Raw genomic sequence first — 19,492 nt, 5'->3', positions numbered from 1 at the left:
TGAAGTTTGCTACTGCAAAAGAGAGGCTAGGCCTACTTATAAATGTGACTAAAAGTCGCCTACAGAGAACCTCTTTTGTTGCTCAGATGTGGTCTCTCTCTGTAAGCCAACTCAGCAGGTAAACTCACTGCCCTCCTCACTACGTGGGACATGACTCCCAGGGGTGTAAATCTCCCTGGCAACATGGGACATGACTTCCGGAGATGAACCTGGACCTGGCATCAAGGGATTGAGAAAGCCTTCTGGACCAAAAGAGGGAACAGAATTGAAACAAAAGAAAGTTTCAGGGGCTAAGAGATTTCAAATGGAGTTGAGAGGACACTCTGGAGGTTATTCTTATGCATTATATATTCATTTTTAGTTTTTTAGTGTTTTGGAATAGCTTGAAGGAAATAACTGAAACTGTTGAACTGCAACCCAGTAGCCTTGATTCTTGAAGACGTTGTATAATATATAGCTTATACTATGTGACTGTGTGATTGTGAAAACCTTGTGGCTCACACTCCCTTTATCCAGAGTATGGACAGATGAGTAGAAAAATGGGGACAAAAAATAAACAAATAATAGGAGGGTTGGGGGGGGATGGGATGTTTGGGTATTCTTTTTTACTTTAAGTTTTATTCTTATTTTTTTGTGGTAATGAAAATGTTCAAAAATTGATTGTGGTGATGACTGCACAACTATATAATGGTACTGTGTACAATCAATTGTACACTCTGGATGGTTGTATGGTATGTGAATATATCTCAATAAAATTGAATTAAAAAAAAAGAACAAGTTCTATAAAATAGAAGCCAGCCAAATACTCCCAAAACAGAAACAAGGCAGAGTCACGTAACTGCAGATCTTTGCTGTTCTTCCTCTATTCCAGTTCACTTCCTCTTCCTTCTTAAATCCAAGCAGGTGGGGTACCCCTAGAGCCTCTGACAAATGTGTGATTCTTATCCATTTGTTCTTTTGAGCAATATTGATTGAGTTTACAATTACATGCTTAACACTAGGAATAATAAAATGAGAAATGATTCAGGCCATTGGCTTGTCTAAGAAGCAGAGAATATCATCCAGTGTGGAAAGTGCCGCAATGGGAATTTGAATGGAATTCTGGAAGAACTCAGAGGAGGGTCTAACTAAAATACTTGTCTGGTGAAGTCAGAAAAAGCCCCACAGAGGAGATGGCATTGGAACTGAGTCTAGTAAGAATGATAGGATTTTGTCAGGTAGAGATGGGTGAGGGGGCATTGTAAGGGACTGGGACAGCACATGCAAAGACCCAGAGCAGTGAAAAGATATAGTGTATTGGGAAATGGCAGTGGCACTGGATGTGTGGGGATGAGGATGGGGAATTGGTAGGAGATGATGTGTTGGAATCATATTGTAAAAGACCTTGTATTTTTTTTTAATGCAATTTTATTGAGATATACTCACACACCATATAATCCATCCAAAGTATACAATCAGTGGTTCACAGTATCATCATAAAGTTGTTAGTTGTTGTGCATTCATCACCATGATCAATTTTAAAACATTTTCATTAATCCAAAATAAAGAAAAAAAAAAATTAAAAAGAACACCTACACCATCCCATACCCCTCACCCCCCCATTATTTATGTATTTTTTGTCATCATTTTATTACTCATCTACCCATATACCAGATAAAGGGAGTGTCAGTCACAAGGTTTTCAAAATCATAGTCACACGATAAAAGCTATATAGGTATACAATTATCATCAAAAATCAAATCTACTGGATTATAGTTCAACAAATTCAATCTCTTGAATCTCATTTCCTTCTAGCTATTCTAAAACACTGAAACTAAAAAGGAATATCTATATAATGCATAAGAATGCCCTCCAGAGTGACCTCTCAACTCTATTTGAAATCTCTCAGCCACTGAAACTTTATTTCGTTTAATTTCGCATCCCCCTTTTGGTCAAGAAGATGTTCTCAAGCCCACGATGTTGGGTCCAGATTCATCCCCAGGAGTCAGGTCCCACGTTGCCAGAAAGACTTACACCCTTGGGAGTCACGTCCCACAGTGGGGAGGGCAGCAAGTTTACTTGCAGAGTTGACTGAGAGAAAGAAGGCCTGGTGTTCTTATCTCTGGAGTATGAATATCATCCTGTGGACCATAAAAGTCACTGGACCACTCTTGGTGTCTGTGGATTTAAAAAACAGTATGTGAGGAAATACTTTATATGAAAGGACTAATGGTTTATTAGGAAAGCAGTGACTGAGCCAGTGAGAGAGATGATCTTCCGAGCATACGAAACATAGTGTGACTCCAGTCCTGAGGGAGCTGGACTGGTTTCTGGGCCTCCGAGGTGAGCGAGGGCCCAGGGTTCTTAGGGGCTGGCCCGGTGGTGAGCCTGGCTGAGACGTGGTACACACTTATACACGCACGATCCTGATGACTGTCGGGCTTTGTGTTTCACAGCTCCCTGGAGAATGGGAGACCACCTGATCCTGCAGACTGGGCCGTGGTGGATGTCGTCGATTATTTCCGAACAGCCGGATTTGAGGAGCAAGCGAGTGCTTTTCAGGAACAGGTAACACAGTCTGGAGGAAAACATGATGAGCACAATTGCTTCCCTGCCCCACAGTGAGAAGAAGGGAGTAGGGAGGAAGAGGACAAAAGAGTGGTGAGGGGCCTGGGCTGCTGCACTTGTCTTCCACATCAAGTCCTGATAATATCAGGTGCGTGGAGAAGGGGAGAATGAAAGTGACAAGCTAACAATGGCTTCTTGCAAGAGAGGAACCCAAGGCCCGAGGCCCAGTCACAGCTACAGAGAGGAAGGCTCAAGTTCTTTATATCCACCTCTTATGAAAGACTGAGGCCGCTCAGGGATGGGCCAGAACAACCCTAACCTCCCTGCAAGGATACTAGAGAGCAGAAAGTGGAAAAAAAAGGAAAAAGGAGGGACAAATTTGACCAGAGAGACATACAGCAACTTCTATTACCAGCTTTGGTACCAACTGGGTTATAGTGTCCCCTCCAGTTTGCTTCCTGGTACTTTACCTGGTGGAGTGGAAAGAGCACAGGTGTAGATTCAAATCCTGGTTCTTCTGTTTCTGTGTGACCTTGGGCAAGTTACTATGTCTCTCTGAGTCTTGGTTTCACATCTATAATCTGAGGCCATCAATGCCTATCTTTATAAGGATGTTGTTGAGAGGATTAAAGGACAATATATACAAAGTGCCTAGTATAGGACCTGCTGCAGTGTTGATGCTCAAAAAATGTTCATTTCCTTCTCTCAGGTCCAAGGTTGGTCGTGGGAAGAGGGAAGGAGGAGCAGGACCTTCCCATTTGTCAGGGTCACTCCTGGTTCCATTTTCCTGGCTAAGCCAGCTCTGTAGGGGTGGGCTGGAGGGGCTTGGACCATGAAGAGGCAAGGTGGGGGAACATGTCATGGTCCACTTGGGGCCAGCTCTGCCAGGAAACACAGAGTTCCTGTCTCCCTATCAATGAAATCTGTGGTTTTCTAAGCATTAAATTTATTTTTCTAATATTATAATATACTTGAGAGAATTCTAAACTGAGGAATTTGTCTAGCTGCTTGTTCCACATCCCTGTGGTAATTTCTTACTCCTTCCCTCAAGCTATGGACTGCATGGTCTGAGTTTGGATAAGATGAACTTTTCTAACATTACTTATGCCAATCTCTAGATTACCTTCAACAAACATTTCCTTCAGACCTGAACCCTGTACATATATATTTTTTGTTAATTTGGAAAATTTGCAAAAAATAACATGTTTATATCACTTTATGCCCACCAGAATGACTAAATTTTGAAAGCTTGATCATTCCAAATGTTCGGGAGATGTGGAGCAACCAGAACTCTTATACATGTTGGCTGGAGTGTAAAAATAAACACTCAAACATCTACATGATAACTCGGCAGTTTCACCTCTGGGTATTTACCCAAGGGAAATGAAAACATATGTCCACAAAAAAATTTGTACAAGATTGTTCTTAGTAGCTTTATTCATAAGAGTAAAAAACTGGAAACCCAACAGTCTGTCAATAGGAGACTGAACATAACAAAATCTGGTATATTCAATAGACTACTTCCCAGTAATAAAAAGGAATGAACTATTGACATATGCAACAGCATGGATGAGTCTCAAAAATGTTATGCTGAGTGATAAAACGCCTTACACAAAAGAGTTCATACTGAGCTATTCCTTTTGTGTACATTTTCAGAACAGAAAAATAAATCAATGGTAGAAAAAAATCAGAACCATGATTATTTTCCCATGTGGACATGGATATTGACTGGGAAGGAGCATGGGGGACTTTTCTGGATGATGGAATGTCCTGTATCTTGATAGGGTTTTGGGTTATAGGTATAGGTATTAATCACCGCATTTACACAGATGAATGCAAATGATTCACTTAATATTTGTGCATTGCATAACCTATAAATTTTACCTCAAAAGGAAAAGTAGAAGGATAAACAAATTTTGAACAATTAATGGTATACAAACTGAAGAATTTAGGGAGGGATATATACTATTTATTTTTAAATGCAGCCATAAAAAAGATGGTTTGATGACTGGTTAGAAGGATAAATAGATGGATAGATACGTGATAAAGTAAGTATAGTAAAATGTTAACTGCAGAATCTATGATTCTATCTATAGTTGTAGAATATAGGTGTCCACTATAAAATTCTTACAACTTTTTTTCATTTTTGAAAATTTTTATAATAAAATCATAGGGGAAAATAACAGCTTAGGTTGAAAGTAGAAGGCTGATCAGCTGGAACATATTTTGTTTTTAATGGTTTGATGTTCTTTTGTCATTGCAGTTGACTCCTTTCTAAAATTAAATTTGAATACTATTGTAAAAGGTTAGCAAAAAAAAGGACCTAGCTAAAAGGTCTCTTCGCCAGATTCTCAGCCACCCAGAAGCCTTTTTTCAGGTTGAATGTTTGCTCAGACTCCACGGAGGCAGACATGTCTGGGCTGTAGCCCAGGTGAGGGGTGGAGGGGGCATCTTCTTTGGCCTTGTGGATTCTGTGCAGGACTTGCTGGAGAAGACCCTTTCTCCCAAAGATGCCTTCTCTCTGGCACCAGAGATGTTGGAAGGAAAAGGGAACAACATTCCTAAAGCATTTCATTTTGAATCCTTCAAGGGGCAAAGGAGCATCTTGTTATTATGTTGACCCCTTTAACTCAGGAGCCTGAGAAATGATTTCCCAGAATACTGGAGTTTGGTAAGCATGGGCCAGCAGCTCAAAGACCTTCATTCTCATGGAAAGGTAGTTGGCTGGGCAAAGAGTCTGCCTTGAGTTATTCTCTGGAAGTGATCTGAATTTTTCTGCTACTGTAAACTTCTCATCATTTTTCCTCTTCCCATTAAAGGAGGTAGAGGGCAAGGAAGGAGTCCCTGGCCTGACCCAGGCTAAGACCAAGTTGCTGGGGTGATTTTCATGAAGACTGAGAAACTTCTACCAGGTTAACTGGCCTCTTCCATCATTGAGATGCAGGGGACTTCAGTGGTTCAACTCTGAGGATCTTGCTGGCATTAACCTCAAGTCTATTCAGCAGTCAGCTGTCACTCACCAAAAGCATCCTTGTGGGAAGACTGCAGACCACCTCCAGCCTAAACATGAGACCCTTCCAGGCACATCTGCTAGGTCACCAGAACTAAGAAACACTAAGAATTACTGCGTCCTTAAATATCTTCAGGATATTGTTATTTGATGGAAGCAGGCACAAATGGAGAGCATTCCCTAACTGCCTTTGAAAAGAGAAAGTCCAGAAAGGCCAGCACAGTCACCAGTGGTGTGGGGAACTTATTGTTTCATGGCTGACATAGTTGCCAGAAATGCCCACTGTCAGATGGCCTGGCTTTCAAGAGAGCATCTCTCTTCATAGTTTGGTCTCCTGTACTTTACTGGATACTGTGTTGCTTTAGCAACTGGACTCAGATGTCACTTTTTAGTAGTGCACCCCCTTGGAAGATGTTAGGCCATTGAGTGAGATTTGTCCAAAGGGTAGGAATGGTGAGGAAGCTGGATCAAGTTGGAGATGTTTGTGCAACCTCCTTTTCCCTTTGCAGGCACACTGCCACAAGCACAATTATTTCCATCGAGTTTCTCCTGGCAAACCTCTTCTGAGCTTTATGTGTGACCAACAGCTATAAACCAAAAGAACTGTCAAAAGGAAAGGCCTGAGTCCCTCCCAACCCCTTCTCCACCCCATCACCAATGACTCAGTATCACTATTGAGTGTATTTGGATTGTATCACTGTTCTGGTCAATCATCTTTTATGACAGTGATGTCAGTCTCCTTCAGATTGGCATGTGGTGTGTGTCATCGGAGCGGCTACTCTTCACCATGTGAATGGCTTGACATGCAGGAGTCCAGCCCACTGCCTTCATTAACATGGTGCTCCCGCTGGGTTCATTGGTCCAAAAGAGCAGGAGGCAGTGGATCCCACCTAGTCAAGGCAATGTTTACAGTCTGTACTTCAAGTAACAGTACCTTCTCACAGGTACATCAAAATGGTGGCTACTTTCCCAAGTTTCTTCAAGCAGAAAGACCTTTTAGACGTGATGAAAGAGCATTAGTGAGAATCATGAATCATGGGTTATTTTCTTCTAATTGACTCATGGCCACTGGATGATCCTGTAGAGTTTCGTTTTCTAGAAGGCAGAATTCTATAAAGTGAATAGTGAATTAAAAAAAACATAATATTGCTCAACCTCTGGCATGTTAAAAAGTGTTAACTTGAAACTGGGCCTCCTGAAGTTTGCTTTTGATTGATGACATAGGGCACAAAAGCACTTGAGATGTTGTATATACACAGTTGAATTTTAGTGAATAAATGATAAAGAATTGGCACTTGCCCATGGATATGGGTTGCCTGGTTTTCAAGAGTCAAAGATACTTTGGGAATTTTCACTTTGATAAAATCTTTAGCTTTTAAGAGAGTACGTTTTGACTAACCTAATTTGAAAACATCCCCTTCCACATAGAGGGGGTAAGTTTTCAGGTTAAGTTTTACTTAGTCAAACTGTGAAGGCTAAATGAGCCATATTTTCTTGTGTAAAGTCATCTCTATCAACAATACTTTAGTTGCCAGTTAAGGAACTCTGACAGTGTAGGTACAGTAACTTCACCTCTCAGTCAGGATCCTAACTCAGACAACTCTCCCTACTGTGGTATAGACACTTCATTTCTATGTCTTTTTCTGTCTGACTCACGTTCTCAGAATACATATGAAGATGGAAGATAGAGGTTTGCCAATCAGCCTCATGTAGTTCATCTTGTTCAGGTTCCTCACACTTACATGTGAGTGGAATCAGTGATTTTGTTTCTAGAACAATGTATATCTCTGAGATAATTTTTTTTCTCAGAGTATCATGACAAAATAACATACAACTCGTGGTGGCAATTTTATTCTGTTATCTCTTCGCTTTCCCCAAACCATGAGAATGAGAATAGTTTTTACTCTGAAATATCCAACTGGTTGTTTAAATCATTCATTTGAAACACGAAGACCAACATTTCTTCTCAGATGAATAATTGCTAATTTTGTGGTCACTGACTTAATAAAGATAAACAGAATTTCTTATGGGTAAAAATTGGCAAGTGGCAGTAACTACTTCAAAATTGAGAAAAGTAGGGAGGGCAATCGGAGCAACTGTGGGCATTGTGTCCTATGTCATGGCCTGTTGTATTTTAGGTGTAGTGATTCTGGATGGATATTTCCAGTTAAACCAGGGACAAATCCAGATGTGTGGGACTTGAAGCTCATAGTATTCTAAGGGTCTTCCTTGGAGGAAAAATTACAAAATTATGAATACAGTATTGCTAAGGTGAGGCTTAAGCATCATTAGCTTCATGATAAATTCAGCTCTCAATTAGATGGATTAAAACCTCACACATTAAAAATAACATGTATTAATTTATCAGCATTTATAATTCTGAGTACTAGAAATATACAAGTTGCTTTGAAACCTGATTATTTCTTAACAGTTAGAGGCTACTGAAAGGCTTAAAATATTTTATAGCATAATGAGCAGCAGAAGTGGGAAAGTCCTTTCAGCCCACAAAAATTTAGAAAAGGATTAAAATAACAAGCAAATGGGTTATGCTAACAATAAGGAAATAGCCAAGAGAATAGAAAGCAGAACTGATCATGAAACAATCCTTTGAGTTTTTTATTGAAATAGAACATATTTCAACAAACCAGTGTACTCAAATAGTTGTTTAAATCAGTCATGTGAAATGAGAACAATTATAAAACACTCTAAGACAGCCAGGGATATGGCACTACTTATATTTACTTGTTGTGGAGTGGGTGCAATGGGAGGCCAGGAGCCTAAGAATTTGAGAAGCCTAGTAACAGAGTGGTTCCCCTGGGCAACCATGGGGTTCAGACTTGGTACGAAAGAGTATGAAGGAGACCCATGACCCTGGAGCTGAATTGAAAAAACTGGGTGGAATGGGAGTGAGAGATAATATAGGATATTGGGCTTTCGAAGTTGCAGAGATAGGCCTCTTCTGGTTAATGACATTATAGGAGTATATACTAAAAGTGAAGATGAAATTGTTGAAGTGGTTGGTGATTTAGAGTAGACTAACTCCGTCCCAAGTAAATGAAAACATATATGGTGGCTTAATTATATAATAGTTTATTTCTTGCTCATATAAATAGACCGGGTGATTGGTGGGTGTGTTCTGCTTTATTGTAATTCAAAGACCCAGGCTGATGAAGCTCTGTCATCTTCAACCAGAGGCTGTCAAACCACCTAGATACTGAAATCCAGTTACTGTAAGGAGAAGGAGCATGGAGGAGCATGCATGGATGGTTCTTTCAGGCCGGGCCTGAAAGAAGTGCACATCGCTGCCCTTCACATTCCATTGGCCAGAACTTAGACATGGCCACACCAGATGACAAGGGAATCTGGGAACTGTGTGGTTTGTGTGACCTGGAAAAAGAGCAGACAGAAGCCCCTGGTACACTTGGGCTTTAAAGTCATTTTTAAAGTGTTTGCTGTTTTAATGTTGCTACTTAGGTTTCGTTATCCAGAGATAAATGTCAAAAAGGTTCACCTTAAAAGATCATCTGAAGAAGCCTTATCTGACAATACATAGGAGGTCCTTGATTCTAATTCTGATCCCTAAATCTATCCTTTGTTAAATCTCTGGGACCCAGTTTTCTCATTTGATGAAATGAGTTTCATTCTTTTTCCTTTACCAGAAATGTGTAAAAATCATAATTTTTTTGTTATAGAGTCTCTTTATCACCCACCATGCGCCACCAACAAATATTAAGTAAATGGAGAGATACCCATGAGGTCACTGAAAGCATTGACCTTCACAAGGAGCCAAAATGAATTTTGTTTCTGAAGTAAGTGCAAGACCCATTTTGCTTATTACTATTACTTTAACAGATGAGCTAAAGACTCCTTTTTGAGCCACACATACAGTTTCTCTGTGCTAACACATTAATTTTCAAACAAGGTGAAGCCTCCCCGATCTGCATATCATCCATCCCAAATTTTCCACCGATAGGCTTGCAAGGCAAGCGCTGCATCAGCTGAAGGTCATTGGCTGAGAATTTTGAGATCATAGTTAACTCTACCCATAATGAGCTACAAGGGGTGGGGCAGGGTGGGATTGTGTGGAGGGTACATACACCAAAAAGTAATTTCTCCCCAGAACCAAGAACCATGTGATAAGATTCAACAGGTCTTGGTATAGATGAATGGTTCACCATCTTCCTTTTTGAAGTTATGTGGAAATTCTTCAGAAAATAAACTCTGTGCCTTGGTGAGGAAAGGCCCCTTGAAGAAAGATGATGGATTACTACAAAATACTGGGGGTTCCTCAAGATGCTTCCTCCTCTGATATTAAAAAGGCCTATCACCAGTTAGCACGACAGGTACACCCAGACAAGAACCCAGAGAACAAGGAAGCATCTGAGGAGAAATTCAAACAAGTAGCAGCAGCCTATGAGGTCCTGTCTGATGCCAAGAAGCGCAGTAACTATGACAGGTCCAGAGAAAACCACTTCAAAAGGGGAAACAGAGGAGACGGCAGAGAGGAAAACCACTTGGAGAAGGAACTGCCATTTAAGAGGCCACACAGCATCTTTCAGAATGACTTTGAAGATGAACACCTCTTCTCAGGAGATTGTTTTTCCACTGGCCGTGTGCGTAGGGCTGGGCTGTTCCACGCCTCCTTCTTTGATGTGACCCCTCTGTTGGACACAGGATTTTCTACTTTTGTATCCCTGGGCTCCAGACCAAGTGCCCCTTCCTCCAGGACATTTGTGCCCTTCGTAAGCAGCGGAATGGGAAACTTCAGACTGGTCACCACTTGTAGCCAGATAGTGAACGGCAAGAGAGTTGTCACAAAGAAAGTGATAGAAAATGTAAGGGAGGGGTTTGAAGTGGAAAAAGGAAGACTATCTCATTAGGTTCCTCCACCTGATGAGCAAGGAGTGTTCTTTAACAGGAAGACTTTCAAATCCAGCTGGTGAGTCTTGATGCTTCTCAAAGTCAGAAATGGAATTTTAGGCTGTTTTGAAGTGGGATGGACAGCGGTCACCTTAGTCCAAACCTCTCATCTCACAGAGGAGGCGTGTAATGGGCCAGATGTTGACACAAGAAGCTCATAAGCAGCAGGGCTGGGTTTCCAGCCCAAGCCTGGTGACAACACTGAGCCTTCTTTTCACCTACTCCCTATTAGGGAAAGGAGAGAATTGCCACAAAAATGGCCTTCTGAGTCAGTTTCACAGCCTTATCACTATAAATCCATTGACTTCCCTTCAGCCCCTCCCCCCACCTTTTATTACCCAGCTGCCCCTTTCTCAATGGCTACTTTTTTTCTCTTTCTGCTTCTTTTTGCTTCCTGTCTTCCCACCTCATCTCCTTTCTTTCCAATGGGCAAAATCACAAGTAGGCCCAACTGAAAGAGATACCTAGGCATAGATAATGTTAGCAGAGAGGAAAAATGAAAATTAAATGGGCTAAGATTCTTTACAGTTTTTTTTTAATAACTAAGATTTATTGAGTGCTTAGTAGATGTCAGGAATTCTATTTCATGTATGTTATCTCAATATTTCTTTCAGCAGTGAAATAAAGTATCTTCTTTTCCCCCCGGTAGTGGGAAATATATGTCATATAAATAAGGAAATAAGGCTTAGAGAGATTGTTAATGCCCCAGGCCCCACTTAATAAGTGGTGAAACAATGCCTTACTCTAAGGTACTTATTTACTGAGCTATAATATCTGTGGACCCTACTCATTTGTTATTTTTAAATCTAGCATCCTAACATCTCTAAACCCTTACTTCAATGCATGAGTACTTGCCGGAACTTATTAAGTATGCAAACATTTTGCACATTATTACCAATAGGAACTTGAAGGGTAAATAATTTAACATGAAGCCAGAATCAATGTTAAAAGTTTCCCTGAAGCTAACAAGTGATTATCCTTTAACACTGGAATGAGAACAGTATCCTGAGATAATTATCTCTTTCCTTTGACTTTAATCATGATATACATGCAAAAATCATGGGATTTTTTTTTCCAATTAGCTGGGATTGGTTACACACCAACCCCTTCGTTTTTACTAATGAATAGACTGGGATCTGGAGGAATTGTTCCTTGTAGATAGTTACTGATGGCATCTGCGTTAGAACCTCTGAATTTGAACAGGAATATGCATGTTCCCTCTGGCAAGGGGTAGCATTCAGAGACTGAGCACTTCCGGAAGGGGAACAGAAGGCAGATTTGCAATTGGAACACATTCCTTTTCTTCCCAAGCCTATAAATTTAGGCAGTGTCCTAGGTACTTTACATGAATCATTTGTAATCTCCAAAATCCTTTGAGGGGTTATTCCGGTTTTACAAGTGAGGAAACTGAGGCTCCGGGAAGTGAAGTAACTTACCTATGGTCACACGGTAAGTTGTAGAGACAGTCACAGACCGTGGTTTGCCTTGCCCTAGGGCTCACATTTCCATTACAGCATATTCCGCTCTCCTTTACCTGAGCTGTAATAGTCTTAGTTTCAGAGGAAAACTTTGTTCTATGTATTAGTTAACTATATATTTTTTCAAATTTTTAAAAACGAGACTTCTAGATGGAACTTTCTTTTATCACCCTGGCCTGAGGTGAGCTGTAGTTGTGGCTACTAAACAAAGGGAATATCGGATTGGAGCATGAAACATGATTTTCCATTTTGTCTGGAGTAAAGTTCAAATTTCAGCATTTTCCATAGACATTGTTGGCTTTTGACAGAATACCTGAGTTGTAGAAAGACTTTTTGCTAGCAAATTTTTTTTTTAAATTGCTTTTCCATTAGTCAAGCATGTTTTCTTATATAGAAATGAAAGCAGTCATCTCTTGCTACTGCCTGTTTAAAATCTGTAGAAAGTTAAGTGTGAGCAAACAACAGCAAAGGAAAGATGGAGAGCAGGAAGGGCTGTGCTGTTTTTTAAGACATTGCAAGTGAGTCAGTGTTTACCTCAGGCTCAGGACAGAGAGAGCCTTGAAGTAGCCTATAATTCAATGACCTCACAATGTCTTCAGACTGGCTACCATGGTTTCCAGGTATTCAAAGCCCATCTGCCAATCTCAAACTTGTGACTTCATTAATGAGCAATCTTTAGGATTATTAGCTACCTAAGGAGAAAAAAAATACTTTAGGATTAGAAAGTAATTTTGTATGTCCTTAAAAATAATTGTCCACTCTTGCCATATCAATCAACTGCTTTTTTACTATGGTAAAAAAAAAAACAAAACTATGATTAATAGTTGTCACTCACAAATTAATGTGTGACTTTTGCCTTCTAGTACCTGACAAAGTAAATGTTTCCATAGACACGTTTGAAGTAATTCGTTGTTCTTCTGCTCTGGTTGATGGTTTACAAGTGAAATGAGGGCCCACCATCCATCTGGTCGATGATGGCAAAAGGGATGAGAAGCCCTTTGTGTAACTCTTAGCTCAGGGAGCATTAGCAAGAGCAGTATCTCATGAGATCCTTTCAGAAATCCAATATCCCACATTACCCACCGAGGAAACAGAGAAGGAAGGGACTTGCCTAAGGTCAAAAAGTGAGTATTTCTTCAACCCCCTAGCCTAATGCTATTTCTCCTGCACTCTCAGGCATTCAATCACATTTTCTTCACAGCCTGACAAAGTACATGAGAGCATTTGGAGGAAAGGCCCCCTCTGGGATGGTACAGGAGAGGAGTCCGTTCTTGTTGCTCACTGGGTCCTCTTGTCTTTTGATGGGGAAGGTGGGTCCAGAAGTATATGGAACAGATAAAATCAGGAACAGATATGCTGGGTGTCTTAGTTTGCCACGGCTTCTGTGACAAATACCACACACTGGTTGGCTTAAGCAACAGGAATTTATCATCTCACAGTTTTAGTGGCTAGAAGTCCAAAATCAAGCTATTTGCTGGGCTTGCCTCCTCCTGGAGTCTGTAACATTCTAGCACTCCTCCGTTATGTGACCATTTCTCTCTCCTTGTGCCTGCCCCTCTGGTTTCTGCTGACTTCTGACTTCTACTGACCATGTCTGAATTTCCTCTGCTTATAAGGACTCCAGTCATATGGACCAAAGCCCACTTGATTCAATTTGGCCTCATCTAAGTAGGATCTTTAAAGATCCTATTTGCAAATGGATTCACACCCACAGGATCGGGAGTTAGGACTTAAAAATTGAAAATGCTTTCCTGGGAGAGTCATGATTCAATCCCCAACACTGAGACTCAACAATCATGCACACCCGGTGCCCTAAGAACCAGCTCAAGTTCTACCCACTATAAACAATAACAAAAAGAAGGCAGCATTCTGCATTCTTCTCAGTTGCTTCCTTTCCAAAAGTGTCAAAGCACTTTACCTATTTGGGGTCCTCTTCTCTTTTGTGAGAAGCCTGTTTTTATTTCATCTCAAAGCTTTGTAGTCTTCAAGGTACCTGGAGTGAAGGTTCGTGGTTGGGAAGTGTTTAGGGAGTGGACTTAGCAGAACAGGGGAGGGAATTTTGCAGCTGGCAAGGTCCCTACCGCTCTCCACCATTTTTGGAATCTTGAGAATCTATTGAGAGTGAGGGAGTGAGGTAGGCACCCTCAGCATGGAGAAGTTAGTTTTCAGGTCGGGGTGGTATACTGGTCCACCTCTTAACAGGAAACAAGTTCAAAGAGGGTGACCAGTGCCCACTGTGATTGACAACACTCTAAGAAACCTAAAACACTAGTCCCAATTGGACCATCTGGACAGTACATATTTACTTCTCAGTGTCAAGAGAAGCAGAAGGGGGTTGTGAAAAGAACATCAACTTTGACTGTAGGCAGATGAATGTTCAAATCTTATGCTACCCTCTCCTAACATTTTGATCTTGGGCAGGTTAATTTCTTGCTTGATCTATGGTTTGCCTATAAAATGAGGATGATGCTCTGTTCTCTTCCTAAGTAATAGAAATGTTTTAGGAATTAAATATACAAAAAACTCTGCGTAAATTTTAACATATTTTAAAAATAAAAAGTGTCATTATTCCTTTAGGAAGCAACATCTTTAATCTTTAAGGATACAGGCTCCAAGCTTGCGTTTAGTTTTCTAAGATGTAATATGTGTGTTTGGAAACAAGATCAGCAGTAGATTATATTTAATCCAAAAATACAAGGAGGAGATGGAAGATAAAAATAGAAAAATAAATTTGTTTTTCTTTCTTTTTGGCAGAATTAACAATGTAATGTTTTAACCTTGGGGACAATCAATATGACTTTTTCCTTTGAACTTCTAAAGAAAACCTTTCTTCATTATCCTTGAGCTTTTGGACTTACATGTTGGCTTTACCCTCTGCTTCTATTCTAGGAAATTGATGGAAAATCTCTGCTATTGATGACAAGGAATGACGTGTTGACAGGACTTCAGTTAAAATTGGGGCCTGCTCTGAAAATCTACGAGTATCATGTAAAACCTCTGCAAACAAAGCATTTAAAGAACAACCCTTCATAGTACAGTCAATTGGGGTCTTCGACCTCAAAAAATAAACAATTACATAATTTAGTTTCATGTGATGAAACTTTGTGAACAGAATACATACATGTGTATATGTAAAGAATTCAATCAAATGAAAACGTTATCCTATGGGATAGACTAGGCAATCCATCGGCTGACCTGAATTCAGCCAGGGGAGCGAGGACACGATATGGACAGGACTGTTTCTCTTATGGAATTTGTCAAGTAGTATTATTTTTGACACAATTAGATACCCCTTCCCACAAAAGCTTTGAGATCATAAGGATTTTCTTCCTTTCTTCATGGATAGCTTACCCAAAATCCTTTTTAAAGAATTTAAAGAGATGGACATCTTTTGGTTACAGACTTGGGACGATTAAAAACAAGACAACTGGGGGGGGGGGGGTAGAAAAGATAAAAGGATTGCTGTCTTCCTCGAATTCCTCTGCTCCTTGCAGTTTGTGTTACTTGGATGGAATTGCCAACACCCTTTTTTAGAGAGGGTCCTCCACTCGACCTTTTTAAGGTTTCATTGGGATATGCTGCAGTGTTTGAAATAAACATGCATCACGACCCCTTCAGGAGCAGAACTGTAGCTCTGAAAAGAGAAACTCTGTTGTGTACTGGGGATATCCATCCATATTCACCTAGCTTTCACAGGGGGTGATGGTATTTTCTGCGTAGATTTGCTTTTAAATTGGTTCTTTGTTTCTGAAGAAAGCATTTTTTTCACTTTATGGTTTGTATTTGTAATAATTTGTTTCTGAAGAAATTTGCCAAGAGTTATAGATCAAAAAGCCTTGTTCCTAGTACAGAATATTTTTATACATATATTCCTTCCTGATGGTGTAATATTTTTTTAATTGTTCTGATGCTTTGTTTGATTCCTGGTTTGAGTACTTGTTTTCAAAAACTTGAAAAAGTGGGCTTGTTACATCTCTGTTCAAAGAGACATTTGTTCAATCTCTGTGTGTCAATGCCTTGTTGAATTGGTGCTTTGTGATCACAATAAAGCATTGCTTCAGTTTATTCCCAGTGTATTTTTATTCTTTTCTATTTGGTTGCTTCTGTTGGGATTAAGAGATAAGTTATCTCCTTGAGGCCATGAAGAGAAATTTAAACCTTAAAAAAAAAAAAAAAAAGACTTTAGACATAGAAATTATATGGACATATGTGTGAATTTATCCTCTTTATAAACTGAATCAACCAAGTAGGCCTCATTCTTTCTCTTACTCCTACCCTAAAACCAACTTTAGGTATCATTTTAGCCAAGAATTCTTTATTTGTTTTAGGCCAGTGGGGATCATGATTTTAAAAAAAATTTCAGTGAATGCCATATTTGTTTTTTAGGATTGTATTAGTTAGGGTTCTCTAGGATAACAGAACCAACAAGACATATCTGTAAATATAAGATTTTATAAAAGTGTCTCACGCAACTGTGGGGATGCATGAGTCCAAATTTGATAGCGCAGGCAGCAAACTGGCAACTTGGGCGAAGGTGTTCAATGAACTCCTCTGGAAGTGCTTCGCTGGCTAGCTGAAGAAGAAGTGAAGGTCCTCCCTCTCCTTCCCTTAAAAGTCTTTAACTGATTGGATTAAATCCAGCTGATTGAATTCTCTCAATGTGGAAGACACGCTCTTTGTTGAGGTATCAGTCACAGCTGCAGCCAATTGACTGATGATTTAATAAACCAGCCTGTTGGTTTATTAACCAGCCACAAATGTCCTTGTAGTAACTGTTAGACCAGTGCTTGCTTGACCAGACACCTGGACACCATCACCTGGCCAAGTTGACACATGAACCTAACAATCACAAGGACCTGTCCTAACAAATTACCAGAAACCTGGTAGTTTAAAAACAACAGAAACTTACTCTTTCACAGATCTGGAGACTAGAAGTATGAACTCAAGATCTTGGTAGGGGCAATCTCTAGGGATGAGCCTTCTTTGCTCTTCCTACCTTCTAGTTGTGGCCAGCAGTTCTTGGCATTCGGTGGCTTGTAGCTGCATAACTCCAGTCTGCCTCTCTTGGGGATTGAATCCTGTCCCCCCAAATGGCATATTCAGGTCCCAACCCTGGGCCCTGTAGATCCATTTTAAAAAAGCTCTTTTGAAGACTTTATTTCTGTTTAAGGTGACTAATTGAATATGAATTACTGGAGTCCTTTAGAAGCAGAATGAAATTCAGACACAGAGAGAGAAGCCACAGGAAGTCAACAGAACCCAGAGGAGAAAGGAGAAGGCATCACCCTGTGCACTGCCATGTGACAGAAAAGCCAGGAACCCCAAAGATTGCTGACCAGCCAGAAGATGCCAACTCGGAGGAAGCAAGTCTGAAACCGTGAGCCAATAAATCCCTGTGGTTAAGCCAACCCATTACATGGTGTTTGTTTTACTAGCAAGGAAATGAAAATAGCCTCCATCTTCACATGGTCTTCTCCGTGGCGTGTCAGTCTCTGTGTTTCTTCTCTTACAAGAACAACAGTCATCATGGATGAAGGGCCCACCCTACTGCAATATGACCTCATCGTAAGTCCATCTGCAATAACCCTATTTGCAAATAAAGCCACATTCTGAGGTACAGGGGGTTAGAACTCCAACATATTTTGGGGGGGGGAGACACAATTCAACCCATAACCCATTGGCCTTCCCTCTAAACAAAAGCTCATATTCCCACATTCAAAATTTGCAGAGTTCATGTACTTTCCTGAAGTTCTTTCCTCCTGCTCCTCAAATCCCATTTTCAAGGGTGTTGTAATTCATTCCCCTGTGGAGATAATTTCTCTAAAGTATAGGAAGACTGAAGATGAGTGAGAAAAAACATAGGAAACAGTATAGTGAGTGGGGTTCAAGAGTGCATTTTAAATTAATTCAACAATTATGGAGCTTATAGAGTGTCCAAAGTTTAAGGAATGCTTTGTTTTGCACTATAAATTAGAGAGAGGATTACAAAAGAGACATTTTCTATTCCCAAGTCCTATCTGAGGCAGGTAAACACAAATAAGTAACAATGCAAAGTAAAATATAGGCAAGTGCTTTGAGGAGTGACAGAGGCAAAAGGTGAGCACTGCCTGGCTCAAGACTTGGGTGGGAAAGAAGGCATGAGAGATCAAGTAGAAGCAATATGGAATGACAAATGTGATTAACCTTTGTAAAGGAGTTTCCCACCAGTAAAATGGGGATGATTTTTGAACCCTCTCTATGTCAGAGGGATCATATGAGGAATGCCTGAGCCCTGCTTATGTGCATCCAACCTGATACCTTCTGTATTAGTTTGGAATAGGTTTGGCTGTGAATGCTAGAAACGTCATACCCCAACTCCTCCCTTTAAATTAGACACTTCCAAGAAATTATGCATACTCCTTCCTCTTATACATTTTTGACGAGAATTCAGTCACATTGTCACACTTAAGCTGCCAGAGAAACTGTGAAATCCTCTTCTTTTTCTTTAGAGACCATGGACCCAGCTAATATTTAAAAGTTCCATTATTTTGTAGGCAAAGGAGAAAGGATTTGCTGCTCTACTATCAGCCAGCATTGTACACTCTGAGTAAATGACACTGAAAGTGTCTTCTGCATCTTTCTCCATATGTAAACTTGGGTTCACACTCCCTTCATTCCCTGGACCTTTTTTTAACATTGTCACCTCTCACAACAATTGAGAGCTTTGTTCAATAACTCCAAGCTAATTCAACTAAGCTTCAGGTACTGCTTTATAAATTCTTTTTGGAAAAAAATAAGGAAAATATCTAATTTAAAAGCAAACAGAAGGGGATCAAATTATTCCTTCAGCCTCTGTTGACAGCTTTTGGGCAAAATGACCAAAGTAAAGATAGTCTGCCTTCTCGACACCCAGAATAAAGGCCTATGACAGCCAGGCCCAAGTGGCTTGGCAATAATGGAAGGCACTTTCATTCTCACCTGCTCAGGGGAAAAGCAGCATGATCAAAACAGGCCGCGGAGTACTTGAAATTCAGGAAGGTAGGTAGCCTTTGTCTCCAAATAGCTGTAAAGGCCAGAGATGGCTGATTTCTTCTCAGACCACATTGGATTTCTACTAGAGCCATCTGGGTCTGTAACTAGTAGCAAATACACACTCTATGTAGAGAAGCACATCATGAATGTGAGTGAAATGAGCATGCCCTGATGCCAATATTTTATGGCAAAGATTTATGAACTATTTAATGTAGAATTTATGTTATTCTCAACTGGAGGGACACTCAGGATATCAGAATCTCCAAGAGGGATTTAAAATAATAATTGCCACTCTACCCCCTTTCTATACCCCACGTTTGAATCTCAGATGTGGACCCTACAAGGGAAAGTTAAAGGATTGATTGAAAGGAGAGGTCAAAAACTGGCCTCTTTTCAGTGGAATCTCAGCTGACCAGTGCAATATGTGCATTTGTTTTTTAAACTACTTTTGCATTCTTCTAGGTGAGGGCCTAAAGTTCTAATTTGTTACAGCCTCTTCTATTCCCTAATGTCTTACAACCAGCAA

At 40.2% G+C, this 19,492-nt stretch overlaps 2 protein-coding genes across 6 annotated transcripts in view; both read left to right on the top strand.

Moving 5' to 3' along the window:
- SAMD13 (sterile alpha motif domain containing 13) overlaps positions 1-15,395 on the top strand; it is a 53,702-nt gene extending 38,307 nt beyond the window's left edge. For all 5 annotated transcript variants that reach the window (XM_037826772.1, XM_037826771.1, XM_037826773.1 and 2 more), the window contains 2 exons: positions 2,436-2,547; positions 14,845-15,395. In XM_037826772.1, coding sequence (XP_037682700.1) covers positions 2,436-2,547; positions 14,845-14,988 — 256 coding nt within the window. In that variant the 3' untranslated portion in view covers positions 14,989-15,395. The remainder of the gene's footprint in view (positions 1-2,435; positions 2,548-14,844) is intronic.
- On the top strand, positions 9,814-10,860 carry LOC119527110 (dnaJ homolog subfamily B member 6-like). The gene has a single exon (XM_037826770.1). The coding sequence runs from the start codon at positions 9,814-9,816 to the stop codon at positions 10,435-10,437; it is 624 nt and encodes a 207-aa protein (XP_037682698.1). The 3' UTR covers positions 10,438-10,860.
- Positions 15,396-19,492: the final 4,097 nt, after the last annotated feature.

The sequence above is a fragment of the Choloepus didactylus genome, chromosome 2, assembly GCF_015220235.1.
Source record: "Choloepus didactylus isolate mChoDid1 chromosome 2, mChoDid1.pri, whole genome shotgun sequence".
Lineage (NCBI taxonomy): Eukaryota > Metazoa > Chordata > Mammalia > Pilosa > Megalonychidae > Choloepus > Choloepus didactylus.
Note: the sequence above shows the minus strand (reverse complement) of the source record. Positions and strands in the feature narration are given on the sequence as shown.